The sequence below is a fragment of the Salmo salar genome, chromosome 13 (assembly GCF_965601325.2).
Source record: "Salmo salar chromosome 13, fSalSal1, whole genome shotgun sequence".
NCBI lineage: Eukaryota > Metazoa > Chordata > Actinopteri > Salmoniformes > Salmonidae > Salmo > Salmo salar.
The window spans coordinates 38,542,027-38,565,142 of record NC_138303.1 but is presented as its reverse complement, the minus strand read 5'-3'; the positions used below and the strand labels follow the sequence as shown (position 1 = coordinate 38,565,142).

At 41.0% G+C, this 23,116-nt stretch overlaps 2 protein-coding genes across 3 annotated transcripts; one reads left to right on the top strand and one right to left on the bottom strand.

The window, feature by feature from the left end:
• Positions 1-9,061: 9,061 nt before the first annotated feature.
• mc3r (melanocortin 3 receptor) lies at positions 9,062-10,679 on the top strand. The gene is given in 2 exon segments (XM_045693229.2): positions 9,062-9,853; positions 9,856-10,679. Coding segments are annotated over 2 exon segments (939 nt in total). The 5' UTR covers positions 9,062-9,375; the 3' UTR covers positions 10,317-10,679.
• A 5,352-nt stretch (positions 10,680-16,031) lies between these two features.
• On the bottom strand, positions 16,032-21,728 carry LOC106567195 (uncharacterized). Of its 2 annotated transcripts, none has more exons than XM_014136209.3 (6): positions 21,485-21,728; positions 21,084-21,208; positions 19,672-19,879; positions 19,259-19,422; positions 18,419-18,468; positions 16,032-18,057 (listed from the first exon to the last, which is right to left on the bottom strand). In XM_014136209.3, exons 1-6 carry the CDS (start codon positions 21,519-21,521, stop codon positions 18,003-18,005), a joined length of 639 nt encoding a protein of 212 aa, XP_013991684.1. In that variant the 5' UTR covers positions 21,522-21,728; the 3' UTR covers positions 16,032-18,002. The 2 variants fall into 2 exon arrangements, with proteins under 2 accessions (XP_013991684.1, XP_013991683.1); XM_014136208.3 differs by having other exon boundaries at positions 21,084-21,211; positions 21,485-21,722.
• Between the last annotated feature and the right edge of the window lie 1,388 nt (positions 21,729-23,116).

Below are 23,116 nucleotides of genomic sequence, written 5' to 3'. Positions count from 1 at the left end.
ATCTCTTTTATTACCTTGACTTTGTTGTTTTTGCACTCTTGGAGAAGCTTAACTATTGGCTTACAGTTTAACTCCTAACGCGTTGTTCAAGTTATTATTGCTGTCAGCAAATTGATCCTGTTCTGTGGTTGTCCCATCGGGCAGATGATTTATTTTGTTTTACTGATAACAACCAAAATGCAAAGCATTCCAGCAGTCTGGTTGTCTGGTTCCTCCCTGCAAAACAGATGCCATGTCAACGTTAATCAAAAACTGTCAATCATCATGTGATCTTATAGCCTATAACCCATCCATGGAGGATCCCACAAGTAAAGGGGCCAAACAGGTAAGACATGTGAAACGGTATTTAAGGGGGTAGGGACTTGAACCAGTGACCTTGCTTGAAGTTAAAGGATAAGAGCAACATGCATCTGTGCCATAAATGTCAGTCCCTTTAAGCAGAATTCATACGTTTGGAAAAAAATGAAGACCGACTACATGGAAACTACTATTGTAATCAGTAACACTTGACCAAACACCGTTTACGTAGCCTAGTTGTTTTTTTGTAGATAATTGAAAGATAGGCCTATGTCCTATTGCATTTGCGGGTTAAAGAGGTGACTTCAGTTCATTTGTGATTTCGTTGGCGGCTCCCACAATTGCGCGCACAACAACGTAATATATAAGATGTTATTTTATTAGTCCATGGAGATGGACATTTGTCTTCTGCTTTTTTTTAATCCAAACCCTCCGACACACACACACATAGGCCTACACACTAGTGATGCGCGTTTGACTCATAACCCGCAGTCCTCGGGGTTATACCCGCACGGTGGGTGGTTTATGGTCATGCAACATTATGTGGATGAAGGGTGGGTGGTGTATAGGTTGGTGGGTGGCGTGTAGGTTAAATAAAGATAAGACACTACTTTTAAAAAATCTATGAATGTATAATTATTGTGCAATTTATATATTTAGGCTACAAAGCGGTTTTTATGTTAGGCTATATGGCATTAGTGCGTAAGCCTAAACTTTAGGGCCTAACTGTAGGCGCGCCAAATAGCCCACATGCCAATAGCCAAATACTTTTGTGAACGGGCTGAAAAAGTTAACGTAGATCCACTGAGGCAAAAAGGACAATGTCGGCGTTTAATTCAATAAGAGTAAAGCTGTGAAATGGAGAGTTGAAAATAAAGAGAAGGGAGTGACAGAAAATATATTTTTGGGAAAAGTAAAAGAGGATGATAGCATCGCCAGCTATGTCATGTGTGATGATTGTGAGGCACTATACAAATTCGACAGTCACAAGACGGGGACTTCAAATAGGCATGGTATGTCAAGGGAACTTTTAAGACTCCCGTTCAGATGGGTTAAATGGAAACTGAAATCTGGACACTGACTGTAGATCTATAACCTCTCACATAGCCTTAATATCAACTCCTGCAGAATTAAGCATTTCTTGCAGTAAAATTATATAGGCCTACTAAACGTCGGCAACATTTCGCAACAGGAGAGGAGAAATATGATTGAATTCGTTCAGCATCTTGAGAGAATGCAAATGGCATTTAAATACTGTCTGTAGAGGTGCTGTCTTTATCAGCATCATAAAAGCTGATCGTTTTTCAACCACATAAAATATGCATCCAAGCCGAACTGAAATCTTATCCGAAACATGTTGGGTCATTTACACATCTTTATATTTCTTTACAACCCGGCAAACTAATGACATTTGGACATTCTGCACAGAAATTCGTTCTTGTTTTTTGTTGTTGTTGTTAGTCCAATTGCATGTTCTCCCCGGTCCCTAAACGTTTGTTCTGCAAATGAAGCAGAGATGACAGAGAAAACTTGACCGATGTCAACTAGATTGACGCATTCATTCTATCGATTTATGACATTATTCTGCTGTGCAAGGGTTTATTTAGTCTTCTAGAGAAACTGCTATGTATCTAATTATAGACAATTTGACTAAGAAATAGCCTACCAAAATGTCAGAAATTATGAGCAGAAACATATCTAAATCATGCAAAATAAAATATTGTACCCCCTGTCAAAAAAATTCGTTCCTCCCCTGACTGTAGCCTACAGTGCATTTCTAATATTAGAGGTTAGGGTCGGGTACAGGCCTCAGATGTTGACTTTATCACATTGTAGGGCAAGTACAAATTGGTTATTAGCAATTGGGGGCGGATGCAGATGGGTTATTAGCAATTGCTGGCAGATGCAGATGGGGTGTTAGCAATTGCGGGTGGATGCAGATGGGTTATTAGCAATTGTGGGTACTGTGCCACTACTACACACAAGGTTTAAGAGGCTGCAGCAGAGGTCTCCAAATGTTCCTATAGGCCTAACCATAAATGATATATCTGCAGGGACAATGTGGTTTGATGTGGAGTGGGCCTACTTTTGTTACATCTGCTCCTGCCACGACCTCTACCGCTCATCCTGTGTCTCCTTGACTTGCCGCCACTCCCCCAGTGCTCTCTCCCTCTCTCTGTGTGTGATTGTATGGGCGGAGACAGGTGTGCTGGAGTCAGAGAAGATCCCCACCAGCTGCAACCTGTTCCATAATCAAGACCTCTACAAATACTCAGTCCTGTCACTTCCACACTGCCAGATCGTAATCTCTGCTCAGTCAGTCTACGGCTCTAGCCGTTTGTTACGATTTAGATCCTGTTGTGCCTGTTTTCCTTGCCTCACTCTGACTGTGTCTCCAGTCCCACGTCTCCTCATCCTGCTACTCTGCCCTGGATTCCCCGCTCTACTGCTCCTTTGGATTCCCCTCCGGACCTGCTTACCCTGTCCCACACCTCTCACTCCAGCCTCAGCCTCCGCACCTGGTTTCCTGCAACCCACCCGAGCTTCCCCTGACCTGCACTCCATCTTCCCGCTGTGTTTCAATAAATACCTTGGTTACTTCATTCCAGTCTACTCGTCTGAGTCTGCTCTTGGGTTTCGCTGTTCCACTCCGCATAAAGAATTTAAGCTACTAGCTCTCACAGTCGCATGTCAGAATTAGACATTCCTCCATGTTTCTCAAACATAAAATTGCGAAGTTGTTTCTAACTTCAAATTTCTAAGTGTTTAAGTTTACATTTAGGCATTATCTTTTAAGGTTAGGGTTAAATTCAGGCGTTAACTCCATAATCTTAAGGTTGAGCATTAACTCCTAATGGTTAAGGTTTGGATAGGCTTAAAACAAAAATGTCATTTTTTTTCTATTGCAGGATTTGAACTTGCAACCTTTGGAATCAGATGCTTACTGTTGCCCCTAGTAGCCAGTTTCCATGTCATCTCCTGACATCTTCACACATGGATGGACCTTGAATACTGACTTGTATCACGGGTGAGCTGGCTTGTTTTAAAAACAAAGTCATAATTATGACTAAACCCTGCCTACTTCTAAAATGTATATTCTTAAAATCTGATTTTAAACCTAACACTAACCTTAACCACACTGCTAACCTTATGCCTAACCCTTGCTAAAGCCCATTTTTACGATATAGTCCATTTTTACATTGTAGCTGTGGTAACTTGTTACAACTGACTGCCTGCTTTGGCACTTCTCAAAAGAAGGTAATGGCAGGCTCGCTTCTCTCCCACAGGAATAGCTCCCTCTCTCTTTGACTTTCTAAAGCCATTCATAACTACCCTGGCCTGGCAAGAAACGGTTTCTGCTGGCACCAGTCTGATGGCCTCATAGAGGTCAGAGCCAACCCTCTATTGCTCTTGATCACAGGAATAAGTAGCGCTTTCCACTGTTGAACTATTCTCTGCGATGCAGAGGTGCCATCTAGTGTCAACATGTGTCATACATAAAAACTGAAGAGAAAAAAAAACGGTTTGGTGGGTACACTCTTTTCCATATGTATTTGGATAGTGAAGCTAAATAGTTTTGTTTGGTTCAATAATCCAGCATTTTGGATTTGAGATCAAATGTTTCATATGAGATTACAGTAGTCTACAGAATGTCACATTTTACTTAAAGCAGCAATCAGCAGTAGAAACAATAACAAAGTGGCCTCCCCACCGCTGGTTGGGTGAAAAGCTGAGGGATGGGGCGGGAGAAATTGAATCACTCTCAAATTCATAGACAGAGTTATGATGCAAGGGTTGAACATCCGTGATATCAAAATGATAGTTTTAACCATGTTTTGTTTACATTTTCTTTGTTTACAAACATTGGAGTAAAATACGCTTATATTTTGGGTTCTGATGGGGTATGACAGTTGAACTCAGCTCATGATGCATTTCTAAGTTATATTCATCAAGAATGAAGAATCATGAATTTATAGTTAAAAAAATGGATGTACTGAAGTAACAGCTGATTGTACCTTTAAGGGTATTTTCATACCCGATTTACCGTTTATAAATGAAAGCACTTTATCTATTTAATCCCCCATGTGAAGAAATCATAAGTATTTTTGAAAATGTACTTATAGTGTAGGAAAATAGTCAAAAGTTTAGTATTTGGTCCCATATTCCTTCCACACAATGACTACATCAAGCTTGGGATCTCTAAAAACTAGTTGGATGCATTTGTGGTCTGTTTTGGTTGTGTTTTGGGTTATGTTTTGCCCAATAGTAATAGCTATAGAACAGATTCTTCCAGCTATAGAACATAATCAGAATGACAAGGTGCATGCAGGTTATTGTAAGTGAGGAGATAGTTAGAGACTCAGTCAGCCATAGGCACTGGCAGTGGACTAACCATAACCTCGTCCCCAGGCTGATTGTGTCTGATGAATCAGATTAGACCATGACATAGTCATAGTGGTTAACCCTTAGCAGATAGTGCAACTAAGCAACTCTACTCTAAGATTGAAAAAAGGTACAGTGTCATTACATATTTTACTTTAGATCATATTTTATCACAGATCAATTTGTTCCATTCAGTTATTCCAAATTAAATAGTGAGTATGAAGTACTCATATCAAAAACCTGGGTAGACTTTGGCGATTCCCAAAGGACAGGTTTCCCCCCTCTTTTTTGCTTTTTACCTGCCATCAAATCAAATCAATTAAAATTGTATTAGTCACATGTGCCGAATACAACAGGTGTGCCGAATACAACCTTACAGTGAAATGCTTACTTACGAGCCCCTAACCAACAATGCAGTAAAATAAAAAATAAAGAAAAAATACGAATAAGAAAAACAAATAAAAGTAACAAGTAATTAAAGAGCAGCAGTAAAATAACAATATCGAGACTATATACAGGTGGGTACTGGTACAGAGTCAATGTGCCGGGGCACCGGTTAGTCGAGGTAATTAAGGCGGTGTGTACATGTAGGTAGAGTTATTAAAGTAACTATGTATAGATAATTGTCACGTTGTGTGAAGGATTGGGAGACAGGCGCAGGAATGTGTAATAGGGTTTTTTATTGACCCAAATTACAGCGTGCATGTAAAGGTACAGGGACGAAGACCAAACAAACACGTATACAAAACACAGGGTTGAACCCAAACAAAAGAGCGAGGAGAACCTCAAATAAATACATGGGGCGAGACCCGTAATACATATGCGGGACAGGTAGATGTTCAGGAGTCTTATGGCTTGGGGGTAAAAGCTGTTTAGAAGCCTCTTGGACCTAGACTTGGTAGCTCCGGTACCGCTTGCCGTGCGGTAGCATAGAGAACAGTCTATGACTAGAGTGGCTGGAGTCTTTAACAATTTTTAGGGCCTTCCTCTGACACAGCCTGGTATAGAGGTCCTGGATGGCAGGAAGCTTTGCCCCAGTGATGCACTTGGTTGTACGCACTACCCTTTGTAGTGCCTTGCAGTTCGGAGACCAAGCATTTGCCATGCCAGGCAGTGATGCAACCAGTCAGGATGCTCTCGATGGTGCAGCTGTAGAACCTTTTGAGGATCTGAGGACCCATGCCAAATCTTTTCAGTCTCCTGGGGGGAATAGGTTTTGTCGTGCCCTCTTAACGACTGTCTTGGTGTGCTTGGACCATGTTAGTTTGTTGGTGATGTGGACACCAAGGAACTTGAAGCTCTCAACCTTCTCCACTACAGCCTCGTCGATGAGAATGGGGCGTGCTCGGTCCTCTTTTTCCTGTAGTCCACAATCATCTCCTATGTCTTGATGAAGTTGAGGGAGAGATTGTTGTCCTGGCACCACACGGCCAGGTCTCTGACCTCCTCCCTATAGGCTGTCTCGTCGTTGTCGGTGATCAGGCCTACCACTGTTGTGTCATCGGCAAACTTTATGATGGTGTTGGAGTCGTGCCTGGCCGTGCAGTCATGAGTGAACAGGGAGTACAGGAGGGGACTGAGCACGCAACCCTGAGGGGCCCCTGTGTTGAGGATCAGCGTGGCGGATGTGTTGTTACCTGCAGTTGAAGTTGGAAGTTTACATACACCTTAGCCATACTCCTTCCTGAGCGGTATGACAGCTGCGTGGTCCCATGGTGTTTATCCTCTTGGGGCTAGGGGGCAGTATTTTCACGGCCGGATGAAAAACGTACCCAATTTGAACAGGTTACTACTCTGACCCAGAAACTAGAATATGCATATAATTAGTAGATTTGGATAGAAAACACTCTGAAGTTTCTAAAACTGTTTGAATGGTGTCTGTGAGTATAACAGAACTCATATGGCAGGCAGAAACCTGAGAAAAAGTCAAGCAGGAAGTTGAAAATCTGAGGTTGTAGTTTTTTCAAGTGATTGCCTTGACTGTATACAGTGACTTAGGATTCATTTTGCATTCCTAAAGCTTCCACTAGATGTCAGCAGTCTTTAGAACGGTGTTTGAAGATTCTATGTTGAATTTGATGGGAATTACAGCACAAGGAAGTAGGTGTCCCATTTTAAGGCATGAGTTCAGTCACGCGCAATGACTTGGGAGCGAGCTGAGTTCATATTCACTCCTAAAGAGAACGTATAGGTCCGGTTGGAATTTTATTCAAGATATATGATAAAAGCAACCTAAAGATTGATTCTATACATCGTTTGACATGTTTCTACAAACTGTAGTTTAACTTTTTTGACTTTTGTCTGGACTAAGTAAGCATGCGCGTTGTGGATATGGATAGTGAACCTAACACGCGAACAAAATGGATTATTTGGACATATATATGAACTTTATCGAACATTTATTGTGGAGCTGTTGTTCCTGGGAGTGCCTTCTGATGAAGATAATCAAAGGTAAGTGAATATTTATAATGTCATTTCTTAGTTTTATTGACTCCAAGATGGCGGGTTTCTGTTTGCTTGTTATTGGTGTCTTCTGGGCTGTACTCAGATCATTGCAAATTGTACTTTCGCCGTGAACCTTTTTTGAAATCTGACAAAGCGATTACATTTAGGAGAAGTGTATCTATAATTCTGTGCATAACACTTCTATATTGATCAAACATTTTGATGAGTATTTCTGTAATATGTGTGCTCATTGTGCTGATTCACCGGGGGGTTTGGAGGGAAAACATTTCTCAACATTACGCGCCAATGTAAAATGCTGTTTTTGGATATAAATATGAACTTTATTGAGCAAAACATACATGTATTGTGTAACATAATGTCCTAGGAGTGTCATCTGATGAAGATCGTCAAAGGTTAGTGCATCATTTAGCTGTGTTTTGGGTTTTTGTGATGCATCTAGTGCTTGGAAAATGGCTGTGTGATTATTTTTGTCAATGTACTCTCCTAACATAATCTAATTTTATGCTTTCGCCGTAAAGCCTTTTTGAAATCGGACAATGTGGTTGGATTTATGAGAAGTTTATCTTTAAAATGGTGTAAAATAGTTGATTGTTTGAGAAAATTGAATTATGAGGTTTTAGCTGTTTTGAATTTGGCGCTCTGATTTTCCACTGGCTGTTGTCAAAATCAATCCCGTTAACGGGATAAGAACGGGAAGGGGTCCCCTAGAGGTTAAACTTGCGTACTATTGTTTGTACTATTGAACGTGGTACCTTCAGGCGTTTGGAAATTGCTCCCAAGGATGAACCAGACTTGTGGAGGTCTACAATTTTTTTTCTGAGGTCTTGGCTGATTTCTTTTCATTTCCCCATGATGTCAAGCAAAGAGGCCCTGAGTTTCAAGGTAGGCCTTGAAATATATCCACAGGTAAACCTCCAGTTGACTCAAATTATGTTAATTAGCCTATCAGAAGCTTCTAAAGCCATGACGTAATTTTTGGGAATTTTCCAAGCTGTTTAAAGGCACAGTCAACTTAGTGTATGTAAACTTCTGACCCACTGGAATTGTGATAAAGTAAATTATAAGTGAAATAATCTGTCTGTAAACAATTGTTGGAACAATTACTTGTGTCATGAACAAAGTAGATGTCCTGACTTGCTAAAACTATAGTTTGTTAACAAGAAATGTGTGGAGTGGTTGAAAAACGAGTTTTATGACTCCAGCCTAAGTGTATGTAAACTTCCGACTTCAACTGTACCCTTACCACCTGGGGGCGGCCTGTTAGGAAGTCCAGGATCCAGTTGCAGAAGCAGGTGTTTAGTCCCAGGGTCCTTAGCATATTGATGAGCTTTGAGGGCACTATGGTGTTGAACGCTGAGCTGTAGTCAATGAATAGCATTTTCACATAGGTGTTCCTTTTGTCCAGGTGGGAAAGGGCAGTGTGGAGTGCAATAGAGATTGCATCATCTGTGCATCTGTTAGGGCAGTATGCAAATTGGAGTGGGTCTATGGTTTCTGGAATAATGGTGTTGATGTGAACCATGTCCAGCCTTTCAAAGCACTTCATGGCTACAGACGTGAATGCTACGGGTCTATATTCATGTCACTGAATATTGGCATCTTCAGCTTGCCTACACGTCAACTGTCTTCCCATCTAATTTTTTAAAGATCAGAAAAAAGGAAAATCCAGTTGTGTAATGCTGTGTTGGATGAAATGCAAACAGACGGTTCCTGAGCCAAGAAAAGGTTAGACTCGTTGTTATGCCTATATGTTCGAAATGCAAAAAATGTCTTGAAACACCCTTTTTGCTTTGTGTGTGTGTGTGTGTGTGTGCGTGTGTGTGTGTGTGTGTGTGTGTGTGTGTGTGTGTGTGTGTGTGTGTGTGTGTGTGTGTGTGTGTGTGTGTGTGTGTGTGTGTGTGTGTGTGTGTGTGTGTGTGTGTTTGTGTGTGTGCACTTGAGTGAATGTGTGTGTCTATGTATGTCTGCATGAGCACCCAGGTTCAGGCTGTGTTCATTGAATTGGACCGGGGCGGCTGAAAGGGCTCTCAGGGCTCAGGAGAAACCAGACAACCACAGTTCTCTCTAGCTGTGATCTAAAAGGAGGAGCATCCAGCAGCAGGGCTCCAGAAGAGGTTCTTAGGGGGCAGGTGGCTCTCGCATTACCTTGTATTCCTGCATCACGGCATCTCCCTCTGTGAACTGTTGTCTAAATTACCAGACATCTGCTGCTGCCGGACCTTCGACTCAATGATAATAGGGAGTCTCTGGCCAGGGAAGACCAGCAGGGGAACCGGCACCGGCATTGAGCCTGGTCTGGGTGAGCTGGTCCACATCCAGGCTGAGGTGTTCCTGACACTAGGGATCGTCAGCCTTCTAGAGAACATCTTGGTGATATCGGCGATGGTGAAGAACAAGAACCTCCAGTCACCCATGTACGTCTTCTTGTGTAGTCTTGCTGCTGCTGACATGCTGGTGAGTGTCTCCAACTCACTAGAGACGGTGGTTATCGCTGCACTGAACGGTCGGTTAATAGTGGCGGACGACCACTTTATTCAACTCATGGACAACTTCTTTGACTCCACAATCTGTATCTCCCTGGTGGCCTCCATTTGTAACCTTGCCATTGACTGTTACGTGACCATCTTCTATGCCCTGCGCTACCACAGTATCGTGACAATGTGGCGGGCTCTCCTGGCCATCGGGGGGGGGGATCTGGCTGACGTGTGGTCTGTGGGATAGTCTTCATCGTCTACTCAGAGAGCAAGACAGTCATCGTGTGTCTGATCATCATGTTCTTCACCATGCTGGTGCTCATGGTCACTCTGTACGTTCACATGTTTCTGCTGGCGAGGCTGCACATCAAGCACATCGCTGCTCTGCCTGCGGAGGGCGTGGTGCCCCAGAGGACCTGCATGAAGGGAGCGGTCACCATCACCATTCTTCTGGGTGTGTTCATCTGCTGCTAGACACCTTTCTTCCTCCACCTCATCCTCCTTATCGCCTGTCCCAAGAACCCACTCTGTGTCTGCTACATGTCCCACTTTACTACCTACCTGGTGCTCATCATGTGTAACTCTGTCATAGACCCTGTCATCTACGCCTTCCGCAGCCTCGAGATGCGCAAACATTTCAAGGAGATCCTGTGTTGTTTCAGTGCAACTTGCAGTATTTTCCACTGTAAATACTGAAATGTTGTAGTTTTTCCTCATTTTAAAAATGGCACAGAAATGTGCTGTGTATTTGGACATTGTTTATGGACACTGTGTATTTGGGCATTGTTGTGACATGCAGGTTTGGCTTAGTGGCTTTGTTATTGGGCTGATGTTTTTACTTGTATATAGTGTTTGTGAAAATGTGAGAAGCAAACAGTAAAAAGTGAAGGATTTAACTCCAGTGTTATTTATTTATTTAAATATTGTAGTGACACTGTGTTTATAACCGCTGAGATCGACTCTGCCACACAAACTTTATTTTGTGGCACAGTTGATGCCACGCTGGGGTACGACCCAGAACGTTGGGGGTTTGAATACCACCGCGGACAAGCTCACTCTTCCTGCCTGTTTTATTACGATATACACTACCGGTCCAAAGTTTTAGAACACCTACTCATTCAGTAGTTTTTCTTTATTTGTACTATTTTCTACATTGTAGAATAACTATGAAAACTATGAAATAACACATATGGAATAATGTAGTAACCAAAAAAGTGTTAACCTGTTAGGGCTAGGGGGCAGTATTGACACGGCTGGATAAAAAACGTACCCGATTTAATCTGGTTACTACTCCTGCCCAGTAACTAGAATATGCATATAATTATTGGCTTTGGATAGAAAACACCCTAAAGTTTCTAAAACTGTTTGAATGGTGTCTGTGAGTATAACAGAACTCATATGGCAGGCAAAAACCTGAGAAGATTTCATGCAGGAAGTGGCCTGTCTGACAAGGTGTCGTTCTTCTTGCCTCTGTTTATTGAAGACTGAGGATCTCTGCTATAACATGACACTTCTTACGGCTCCCATAGGCTCTCAGAAGGCGGCAAAAAGCTGAATCGTGGCTTTGCAGGCTCTGGCTGAAAAAAAGTAGCGCGTTTGGGTAGTGGCTGGTTACAGTACTGTGAGACTCAGGCGCGTGCCCGCGTCGACCGAATGCTTTGTTCTTTCCTCTGTTTACCTAAACGCAGATTCCCGGTTGGAATATTAACGCTTTTTTACAAGAAAAATGGCATAAAAATGGATTTTAAACAGTGGTTGACATGCTTCGAAGTACGGTAATGGAATATTTAGAATTTTTTTATCACGAATTGCGCCATGCTCATGACCCTTATTTACACTTCGGATAGTGTCTAGAACGCACAAACAAAACGCCGCTGTTGGAACATAACTATGGATTATTTTGGACCAAACCAACATTTGTTATTGAAGTAGCAGTCCTGGGAGTGCATTCTGACGAAGAACATCAAAGGTAATCAAACCTTTGTAATAGTAAATCTGACTTTGGTCAGGGCTAAACTTGGTGGGTGTCTAAATAGCTAGCCGTGATGGCTGGGCTATCTACTGAGAATATTGCAAAATGTGCTTTCACCGAAAAGCTATTTTAAAATCAGACACCTCGATTGCACAAAGGAGTTCTGTATCTATAATTCTTAAAATAATTGTTATGTTTTTTGTGAAGGTTTATCGGGAGTAATTTAGTAAATTCACCGGAGGTTTGCGGGGGGTATGCTGGTTCTGAACGTCACATGCTAATGTAAAAAGCTGGTTTTTGATATAAATATGAACTTGATTGAACAAAACATGCATGTATTGTATAACATAATGTCCTAGGGTTGTCATCTGATGAAGATCATCAAAGGTTAGTGCTGCATTTAGCTGTCTTCTGGGTTTATGTGACATTATATGCTAGCTTGAAAAATGGGTGTCTGATTATTTCTGGCTGGGTACTCTGCTGACATAATCTAATGTTTTGCTTTCGTTGTAAAGCCTTTTTGAAATCGGACAGTGTGGTTAGATTAACCTCTATGGGCTAGGCGGGACGAATTCGTCCCACCTACGTAACAGCCACTTGAAGCCTGTGGCGCGATTTTCAAAACCTTAAAAATCCTATTACTTCAATTTCTCAAACATATGACTATTTTACAGCTATTTAAAGACAAGACTCTCGTTAATCTAACCACACTGTCCGATTTCAAAAAGGCTTTACAACGAAAGCAAAACATTAGATTATGTCAGCAGAGTACCAAGCCAGAAATAATCAGACACCCATTTTTCAAGCTAGTATATAATGTCACAAAAACCCAGAAGACAGCTAAATGCAACACTAACCTTTGATGATCTTCATCAGATGACAACCCTAGGACATTATGTTATACAATACATGCATGTTTTGTTCAATCAAGTTCATATTTATATCAAAAACCAGCTTTTTACATTAGCATGTGACGTTCAGAACTAGCATACCCCCCGCAAACTTCCGGGGAATTCGCTAACATTTTACTAAATTACTCACGATAAACGTTCACAAAAAGCATAACAATTATTTTAAGAATTATAGATACAGACCTCCTCTATGCACTCGATATGTCCGATTTTAAAATAGCTTTTTGGTGAAAGCACATTTTGCAATATTCTAAGTACATAGCCCAGGCATCACGGGCTAGCTATTTAGACACCCGGCAAGTTTAGCACTCACCATAATCATATTTACTATTATAAAAGTTTGATTACCTTTTGTTGTCTTCGTCAGAATGCACTCCCAGGACTGCTACTTCAATAACAAATGTTGGTTTGGTCCAAAATAATCCATCGTTATATCCGAATAGCGGCGTTTTGTTCGTGCGTTCCAGACACTATCCGAAATGGTAAAGAAGGGTCCGCGCGCATGGCGCAATTCATGACAAAAAAATTCTAAATATTCCATTACCGTACTTCGAAGCATGTCAACCGCTGTTTAAAATCAATTTTTATGCCATTTTTCTCGTAGAAAAGCGATAATATTCCGACCGGGAATCTCCTTTTAGCTAAACAGAGGAAAGAAACAAAGCTTTCGGTCGACGCGGGCACGAGCCTGAGTCTCACAGTACTGTAACCAGCCACTACCCAAACACGCTACTTTTTTTCAGCCAGAGCCTGCAAAGCCACGATTCAGCTTTTTGCCGCCTTCTGAGAACCTATGGCAGCCGTAGGAAGTGTCACGGGACAGCTAAGATCCTCACTCTTCAATAAACAGAGACAAGAAGAACGACACCTTGTCAGACAGGCCACTTCCTGCATGAAATCTTCTCAGGTTTTTGCCTGCCATATGAGTTCTGTTATACTCACAGACACCATTCAAACAGTTTTAGAAACTTTAGGGTGTTTTCTATCCAAAGCCAATAATTATATGCATATTCTAGTTACTGGGCAGGAGTAGTAACCAGATTAAATCGGGTACGTTTTTTATCCAGCCGTGAAAATACTGCCCCCTAGCCATAACAGGTTAAACAAATCAAAATATATTTTATACGTTAGATTCTTCAAAGTAACCACCCTTTGCCTTGATGACAGCTTTGCACACTCTTGGCATTCTCTCAAACAGCTTCATCTGGAATGCTTTTCCAACAGTCTTGAAGAAGTTCCCACATATGCTGAGCACTTGTTGGCTGCTTTTCCTTCACTCTGCGGTGTATCTCATCCCAAACCCTCTCAATTGGGTTGAGGTCGGGTGATTGTGGAGGCCAGGTCATCTGAGGCAGCACTCCATTACTCTCCTTCTTGGTCAAGACACGGCGGTTGAAACCAAAAATCTAAAATTTGGACTCATCAGACCAAAGGACAGATTTCCACCGGTCTAATGTCCATTGCTCGTGTTTCTTGGCCCAAGCAAGTCTCTTATTCTTTGCAGCAATTCGACCATGAAGACCGGATTCACGCAGTCTCCTCTGAACAGTTGATGTTGAAATGTGTCTGTTACTTGAACTCTGTGAAGCATTTATTTGGGCTGCAATTTTTAAGGCTGGTAACTCTACTGAACTTGTCCTCTGCAGCAGAGGTAACTCTGGGTCTTCCATTCCTTTGGCGGTCCTCATGAGAGCCAGTTTCATCATAGCACTTGATGGGTTTTGCGACTGCACTTGAAGAAACTTTCAAAGTTCTTGAAAATGTGCAGATTGACTGACCTTCTTGTCTTAAAGTAAGGATGGACTGTCGTTTCTCTTTGCTTGTTTGAGCTGTTCTTGCCATAATATGGACTTGGTCTTTTACCAAATAGGGCTATCTTATGTATGCCACCCCTACCTTGTCACAACACAACTGATTGGCTCAAACGCATTAAGGAGGAAAGACATTCTACAAATTCCCTTTTAACAAGGCACACATGCTAATTGAAATACATTCCAGATGACTACCTCATGAAGCTGGTTGAGAGAATGCCAAGAGTGTGCAAAGCTGTCATCAAGGCAAAGGGTGGCTACTTTGAAGTATCTCAAATATAAAATATATTTTTATTTGTTTAACACTTTTTTGGTTACTACATTATTCCACATGTGTTATTTCATAGTTTTGATGTCTTCACTATTATTCTACAATGTAGAAAATAGTACAAATAAAGAAAAACCCTTGAATGAGTAGGTGTGTCCAAACTTTTGACTGGTACTGTATATAAAAAATGTTTTAACTATAGGGTGACTTAAATTATCTTTAGATAACTTCAACGGCGTGAGAGGCAGAGAGAAGTACAGTGAGAGGATTTTTCGAAATAGCAGAGGCACGTAAAGATGAAGACAACTAGCTACTTGGACAATTACGATGTGTGGTGGACTTTCTGGTAGCAGCGGCTGCTGGGGCATCACCCAAGTGGGTGCTACACATTGCTAGTGTAGAGGAGTAGCTAGCCAGCTACCTATGGATTCCATAAGGAAAGGCTGAGGACGTCGGGGACAGCGAGGTGTGCTGATGGCTGCGAACCTGTCTCTGACTCTGATATGACTACCGAGCTCCCTGGCTGTGACTGTGACCAAGATGCTCCCTCCTCCCTCCACTGCTCAGTCCCTTCTACCTCCAAAATTGTTTTGATTTTGTTCAATTTGTTGCATCTCATCTTATTTAAAAAATGTAATTGTTTATTGTATGTGTTACTGTAATTCAGCTTTTAGCTGCCATAATACACATGAAATCAAATGAAATAAACCTAGTTAAGCTGCAGCTGGCCCAGATCAGAGTGTTCTTCATTGTTATCAGCGATCTGATATTAATACTATGCATGCCAGTCTCTCTTGGCTAACTGTTGAGGAGAGACTGACTGCATCAATTCTTATTTTTATAAGAAACAATGTGTTGAAAATTCAAAATTGTTTGCATAGTCAACTTACACACAGCTCTGACACACACACTTACCCCACCAGACATGCCACCTGAGGTCTTTTCACAGTCCACAAATCCAGAACAAATTCAAGAAAGCGTACAGTATTATATAGAGCCCTTATTGCATGGAACTCGCTTCCATCTCATATTGCTCAAATAAACAGCAAACCTGGTTTCAAGAAACAGATAAAGCAGCACCTCACGGCCCAACGCCACTCCCCTATTTGACCTAGATAGTTTGTGTGTATGTAATGATATGTTGGCTACATGAGCCATTTTTTTTATTGATGTAGTTTTGTCCTTGAGCTGTTCTTGTCTATTAATGTTCTGTTTTATGTCATGTTTCATGTTTTATGTGGATCCCAGGAAGAGTAGCTGCTGCTTCTGGTCCCCTGTCAGGCTGTATCAAACAGGAGTAATGAGTATGATTGCAATTATTTAAGAAGAAAAAAAAAGGAACCATAAAAGCTCAATGTGTACATGGTACGATTTGCCATGTATGCATGAGTAGTACTATGAACCTGAATTAATGTCCACATGATAAACTACAGTACAACATTTCAAATATATTTTTGTACAGTATTTTTATTTGACAAAAACAACTTTTACACTTTTTTATCCATGTGATATTATTTAAGTTGTTGTGTCACAATTCTGGTTGTATTTTCAAGAATCACCAACAGGTGGAGTTCTGTACTCATGTTTTCAAATTGTCTATTTCAATCGACCCTGAATGAGAAGACACATCTCTGTAAATTTCAAACCGATGCTTACGGGATCCATAAAACATGTTCCTTTGTTCTGATGCTACCAGCGTAATCCTCTGCAGTACATAGGTCAAGTCATTGGGGCGTCTGTGTTAGCCCCTCTGTGATCAGTAGATTCTGTCAAGCCAATGCACCCAGAACAACAGTATCCAAACCAGCTGGATTTCCCCCGCAGGATAAGGCCAATACAGGCTGGAGAACAGTAAGGGAAGAATGACATAGCTCTTTCACTTTCCCTAGTTAAGAAATCCAGAACAGGAACTGAAACAACATTGCATGGGCAGGAGGAGGATTATCGGTGATGAAACAAAGAATCATTTTCAACTTGTATTACTTGCTGTTTTAACAGACATGGTTTCCGTTTAAAAAAAAAGGAAAACATATCGCAGGCAGACATATACGACAGAGGTTTAAATGCAAGGTGTAAGTGTGTTGTGACATAGTGACAAAGTACCCTCATAGAAGCAGAGGAGGTGAGAGATTCTTATGGAGAAATGTCAGAGTCACCTCCCTCACTGTAACTTCTCCATGTTAGGGAGAAAGTGCAATACACTGAACAGGTTAATAGGCCATGGTGTTTCGTGTGCAAACAAAATTGCAAAATGCTAACCCCCCTCCCCCCCTCCATACACACTTCCTGGCAGAAGCATAGATACTTTTATGTGAAAAACCACAGACAGGTCTTTGGAAAGTGTTTTTTTTTCTGTAAGATACAGGGCACAATACAGTTGAATACAGAAAACAACACACCTGAGCCTTATAACATTTGTATATTCTGGCCTACATAGTTAATAACAACACAGTATCATAGGCAGAGAAACCCCCAAAGCCTGACGCTATGTCATCACAGCACCCTGCTGTTTGAACAGCGTGAGTTTACTCGATAGGGCACGACCAGCAGGGGCTAGCGGCAATCCTGGACATGATTCATACCTCATCAGCATCAAACATTTCACAAAGTGGATCTTGGATCTTCACCCATCAACTCCAGTATTGGCAGAATGAAATCAGTACAGTAGTCTATGATAAGTAGGGTGAACAATCAATATAGAATTGCATTTAGTGGATAACTGCTAGGGGTATCATTGCAAGATTTTTGCAACACAAAACAGAACTTGTAATATACTGTATATTTGAAGCAGATTTTTACGTTTCATTGTATTGTCAGGTTTTACTTGACATTATTGTGTCTGTCATACATTTGAAGTTCGTCCAGGTGACCTACAAGCAACTGCCAAAATAAAGGAAACACCAACATAAAAGTGTCTTGATTTTATAGACGGGTTGGATGTTTAGCAACAAAACCGATATGTGCCCAACTATAGGGCAAAACAGACACGGTTACTTAGATTGTTTACAACATTTGAACTATATTTAGTCTCCAAATGTGTATAAATTGATGTGCACAATGAGCACTTGTTGTCTCTCAAATACATTGTTAGCTAGCTAGAGAATTTTGGCCTTTTTCAAATTTGAGCCACCTATGATACCCACATGGTAGTTTCTTGTCATTGTTGCTAGCTATCTGACCATTCAGAATCATAACACCACACTGACTTCTGCCTCATTGATGTGCGTGCATCATTCTCGTGACGTTGTCAGCCAACCCGTCTATAGGGCATTGGTTCGCCACGAGCCGCCAGAACAGCTTCAATGCGCCTTGGCATGGATTCTACATCTGTCTGGAACTCTATTGGAGGGATGCGGCACCATTCTTCCACCAGAAATTTCATAATTAGATGTTTTGTTGATGGTGGTGGAAAACGCTGTCTCAGGCGCCACTCCAGAATCTCCCATAAGTGTTCCATTGGGTTGAGACCTGGTGACTGAGATGGACACACACACACACACACAAACACACACACACCCTTTCAACCCCCTATGCTCCTTTGAGACCCCTCTTTCAAAGTCACAGAGATCTCTTCTTCTAGCCATGGTAGCCAAAATAATGGGCAACTGGGCATTTTTATACGTGATCCTGATTGGATGTTATTTGCTTAATTAACTCAGGAACCACACTTGTGTGGAAGCACCTGCTTCTAATATACTTTGAATCCCTCATTTACTCAAGTGTTTCCTTTATTTTGACATCTACTTGTAGCTAACTCAGATGTTTTCATAGGCCTAACTTGTTTTTGAAATCACTGCACTCAGAACTGTTGACCAAGAAGCAACCATTTTCATTACCACTGCTGTTGTTTTCTCCTGCTATGTCTCCTCTTGATTTTTCGAACAACCTGATGAGAAAAATAAACATTAATATAATGTAAGTGTCTTTGAGGGGAAAATTATGCCCGCATCCAGTATATTTTCCACATTTGGAGAAGAGAAAAGAGGATGCGGGGGCAGCTGTTTAGTGATGGCTCCCGCTTTGAGAGGAAGTGTTACCTCGCAGAGTGAATAATCTTCCATCTATTAAACTTTTACTGCAGTGGGCGAAATCAAGGTCACAAAGAGCATTTTCTTGGTAGTCAAACAAATCTACTTTGAAACAAAAGTATTCACCTTACAGACATGGTTATGGGCTTAAAGAAAGAAGACATCTGGACCATGTCAGATATAGAGTTGAAATGTATTACATTTTGAGTTTACATCCCAATATTACACTTTATGTACATCACAGAAGACTGAAAAATAACAAAACTGTTTGATATAGAAACACCGGATTTCCTGCGTATTGTTTTATTTCTATGTTTATTCACTTTGAAATTGTGAGAAATATGAATAACATTCTAGCCATGAGGCCACTAGGTCATTTGACTGCAGGAAAGGGCAACGTCACCTCACATAGATTGTCAAAACCGCTGCAGTTATGGAGTTTGGATAGTTAAATGTCATGAAAAGAACTCATGAAAACAACATGATTACGGTAAGTACCCTCCACACTCACTAGTTTGTGTCATTGTACCTATGGTAAATCTGAGGAGGTGAAATTTGAGAAAATCCAGTAATGTAGCCTATCAATTACATATTCTGCTACCATGACACCACATAGGGTTAAAGGCTATATAAAATATATTGATTTACCTCCATAGAGATGTGACACAGAGCGATTTTGACAAGGCCAAGAATCAAGAATCCACATAAAGTCCATATGACAGAGACCTCCACCACATGCATGGTACGCTGTAGGGTACTGTGAGTCACGTTCTGCCATGCTGTCACTGCCACTGTAGTCTGGATAACACAATCTGTGGACATATGATAAAAGTTAATGAGATCAGGAAAGTTACAGAATGCTCACTTTCATGAGTTATTCTCTGGACCTGTACTGTACTATGAAACCTGGATTGTTGCCTGGCCCAGTGGCTTTTATGGTGGTTAAAGCAATGTATCCAAACAATCAATCAATCCATCATCCCTCGTCATACCTAGGTTATAATACTATTAATTTCCATAGCCTACTCTAAGTCAACCCACTATAGTGAGTAATAGTTTACCTGTAGATACATTGAGGGTGACAATTGACTCTCTGTTGGTCTGTCCTATGTTGGCCCTGATGAGACACAGGTAGGTCCCTGCATCCTCAGGTCTGACTCTGGGAAGGACCAGACTGTCCATCACTCCAAACCTGGCAAGTCGGGGATATTCATAGAACTGCGGCTTCTCGTCGTCACTTCTTCTGATAATACCAGTCCGGTTGTTCAGCTAAACACAGAGAAAAGAAGATTGTATTTATTGTATATTGATCTATTCTGTTATTTATCAGAGGTATTTTACCAGAAGAAGGTATTCAAATTAGATGTAATGTCTCTTACAAGAGGGAGTTATTGAAGCTTTCTCTCAGTTGAAAATGCTCTCATGTAATAATATTATAGAATATGTACACTGAACAAAAATATGAATGCAACATATAAAGTGTTGGTCCCATGTTTCATGAGCGGAAATAAAAAATCCCAGAAATGTTCCATACCCACAAAAAGCTTATTTCTCTCAAATTTTGTGAGGGGAAAAAAAAATGTTTTAGAGAATTTGGCAGTACGTCCATCCAGCCTCACAAACGCAGATGTTTTGTTGGTGAACGGTTTTCTGATGTCAGCGTTGTGAACAGAGGGCCACATGGTGGTGGTGTGGTTATGGTATGGGCAGGCATAAACTACAGACAACGAACACAATATAAATGTATCGATGGCAATTTGAATGCACAAAATGCACATTGTTAGGCCCATTTTATTTAAGGTTTTTGTGACCAACAGATACATATCTGTATTCACAGTAATGTGAAATCCATAGATTAGAGTGTAATGGAAAACTAACTTGTACGTATGTGACTAACCTTGTGAAACTGTCTCATTATAATCTCCTGTTCTGCTAATCCTATTGTGCAACATTGTTGCTGAGCGAAATGAGCATAATCAGCAACAATGAGCATAACAACAGGAACATCCCGCCCAAGGACAGGGACTATAACGACGTGCTTATTACCCATTGTTTTAGAATTCAGACTGTCTACACTGCGCTGTAAAACTCTGTTATTCTCTCTGAGCTCAGAAATAAAGAATCTTAGTTTGACTTGGACTCCAGCACATCCTCCTATTATATATCCACGACAAGGGCCTAAATAATTGATTTAAATTGATTGCTTTCCTCATATGAACTCTAACTCAGTAAAATCTTTGAAATTGTTGCATGTTGCGTTCATTTTTTTGTTCGGTGTAATATGTGACACTAGTTACATCAGATCAGAAAACAAAAATAATATTTGCCATTACAATACAATTATATAGTTTGATTTGAAAGATTACCTTGTCACCTACTCACATCATCAACAAATACCCAAATGTATTTGAAATAGACATTCACTGATGAAATAGGTTAAATACAGGACCAATGATGGCCTACTGTAGCCTACCTTATACCATGTAATGGATCGATAGCTCTTATCTTGGATAGCGTCACACTTCATAGAGATATCTTCATTGCAGTCTACTTGGATTATTAGACCCTCGGAAAGGACTAAACTGGCCATCATAAACACTACTGTAACAAACAAATACAAAATAAACACAAAGAAGACAACTTTTCAATTCTAATGTGTGCCTGATGAAGAAAGATGGTTTGGTTCAAATTGTAACATTTTTATTTCACAAATATGATTTATTAGGTACATTCTGACACACGTAACATTCTAACCTTCTAGGCCTGCATTTAAAGAGAGCGTTGTGAAAACCATCTTTATGATAATAATGTTACAAATGTATTAATTTGACAATAACTTTATGTTTATAATTGATTAAACAAATTCACACTTACCCCAACCCAAATCAACATGGAGGCATCTCTTATGCATCTTTTGCAGCAGTAATGACTAGAAGACCTGCTTTATAGTAGCAGATAACTGCACAGTTATCAACAGGATGTGTTAAAATGGGTAGGCTAGGGCTAGGTTGTAGCCTATTCTCAGTTCTTATTCCACAGAAGAGTTGTTGAAATCGGAAAAATAATATGCACGCATACACACACACACACACACACACACACACACACACACACACACACACACACACACACACACACACACACACACACACACACACACACACACACTCACACACACACACACACACCTCTTCCTATACACAGACTATGTGCAGCTGCTAGGGGGCCCCCAACCAAAAAAAGGTTGCAAGGGTTTTAGAAACTCAGTCAAGGTCTCAACTTACTGTTGAGAGTTAGAATAGTAGAATACACAAGGTGACATTTCGAATTTGGTTGTGCATCAACAGTTTTTCTCTTGTTATGTCACATACAGTCACTCACTCAAAATCCCCTGCCAATAGGGGAGGCACTAAAACGTTTTGCCCACACACACACACACACAGAGGACAGAGAGAGGTAAAAGTGACTATATCACGCCCTCATGTGGCAGTTATCTGTAAACGATTCAATGCTGTTTGACTGCCTGTGATTCAATGTTATTTCCAATACTTCAAAATACAGACTATGGCTTTATCATTTGCTTTGATATACCAGGAAGAAAGCAAGCTAAGCAACCCAACTCCCTCCACTCAGGAGTCATCATGATACAGAGCAGGCAATCATTTCACTTCAAGCACATACAGTAAGAGGCTGTCTCATCCTGTTGTTTTCATCCAGAGGACTTCCCCATTGTCTCTCCTGAACCATATTATTTGTATGTGTCGCTCTTGTTGACAAAAGAGGTAGTCAGAGATATGAGTTATTATTAGGAGACTGACTTTATGGAGTGAAGCCTCTGGATTCCTACCATCTGGATAAACAAGGCCTCCTCTTTCAGGAGATACTGACACAATGAGCGACAGGGAGGGAGGAATAGCAAGCTGCTGCTGAGGACCAAATAAGATCAATGGAAACTTGGCCACTTCCTATTAAATGTTGGTCGTTGCAGCTATGAGTGTATACACATTAGCAAGAGGTGGTGATCTTGGAGATGATGCTATAATGCTGGATAAGTTGATTCCATTTTTTTCCAGCATGATTCCATGAACCTTAGTAATTAAAGCAATTTCAGAACCCAGTCCCAAATCTCACGTGTGCTGGACTTTTATGTTATGTATGTGTAACAAGTGCGCTGAGAGTTGGGAAGCAAGTGTTTTAATAAATAAACACAACATAATACAAAAAAAGAAACACGAACAACGCACAGACATGAAACTGAAACAGAAACAATGACGCCTGGGGAAGGAACCAAAGGGACTGACATATATAGGGAAGGTAATCTGGGAGGTGATGGAGTCCAGGTGAGTCTGATGACGCGCAGGTGCGCGTAACGATGGTGACAGGTGTGCTCCATAACGAGCAGCCTGGTGACCTAGAGGCCGGAGAGGGAGCACACGTGACAGTACGTCACAAGAGACTAGAATTTAAGTAATGTAAAGGCCATAAAATTGTGTTAAAATTGCTTTC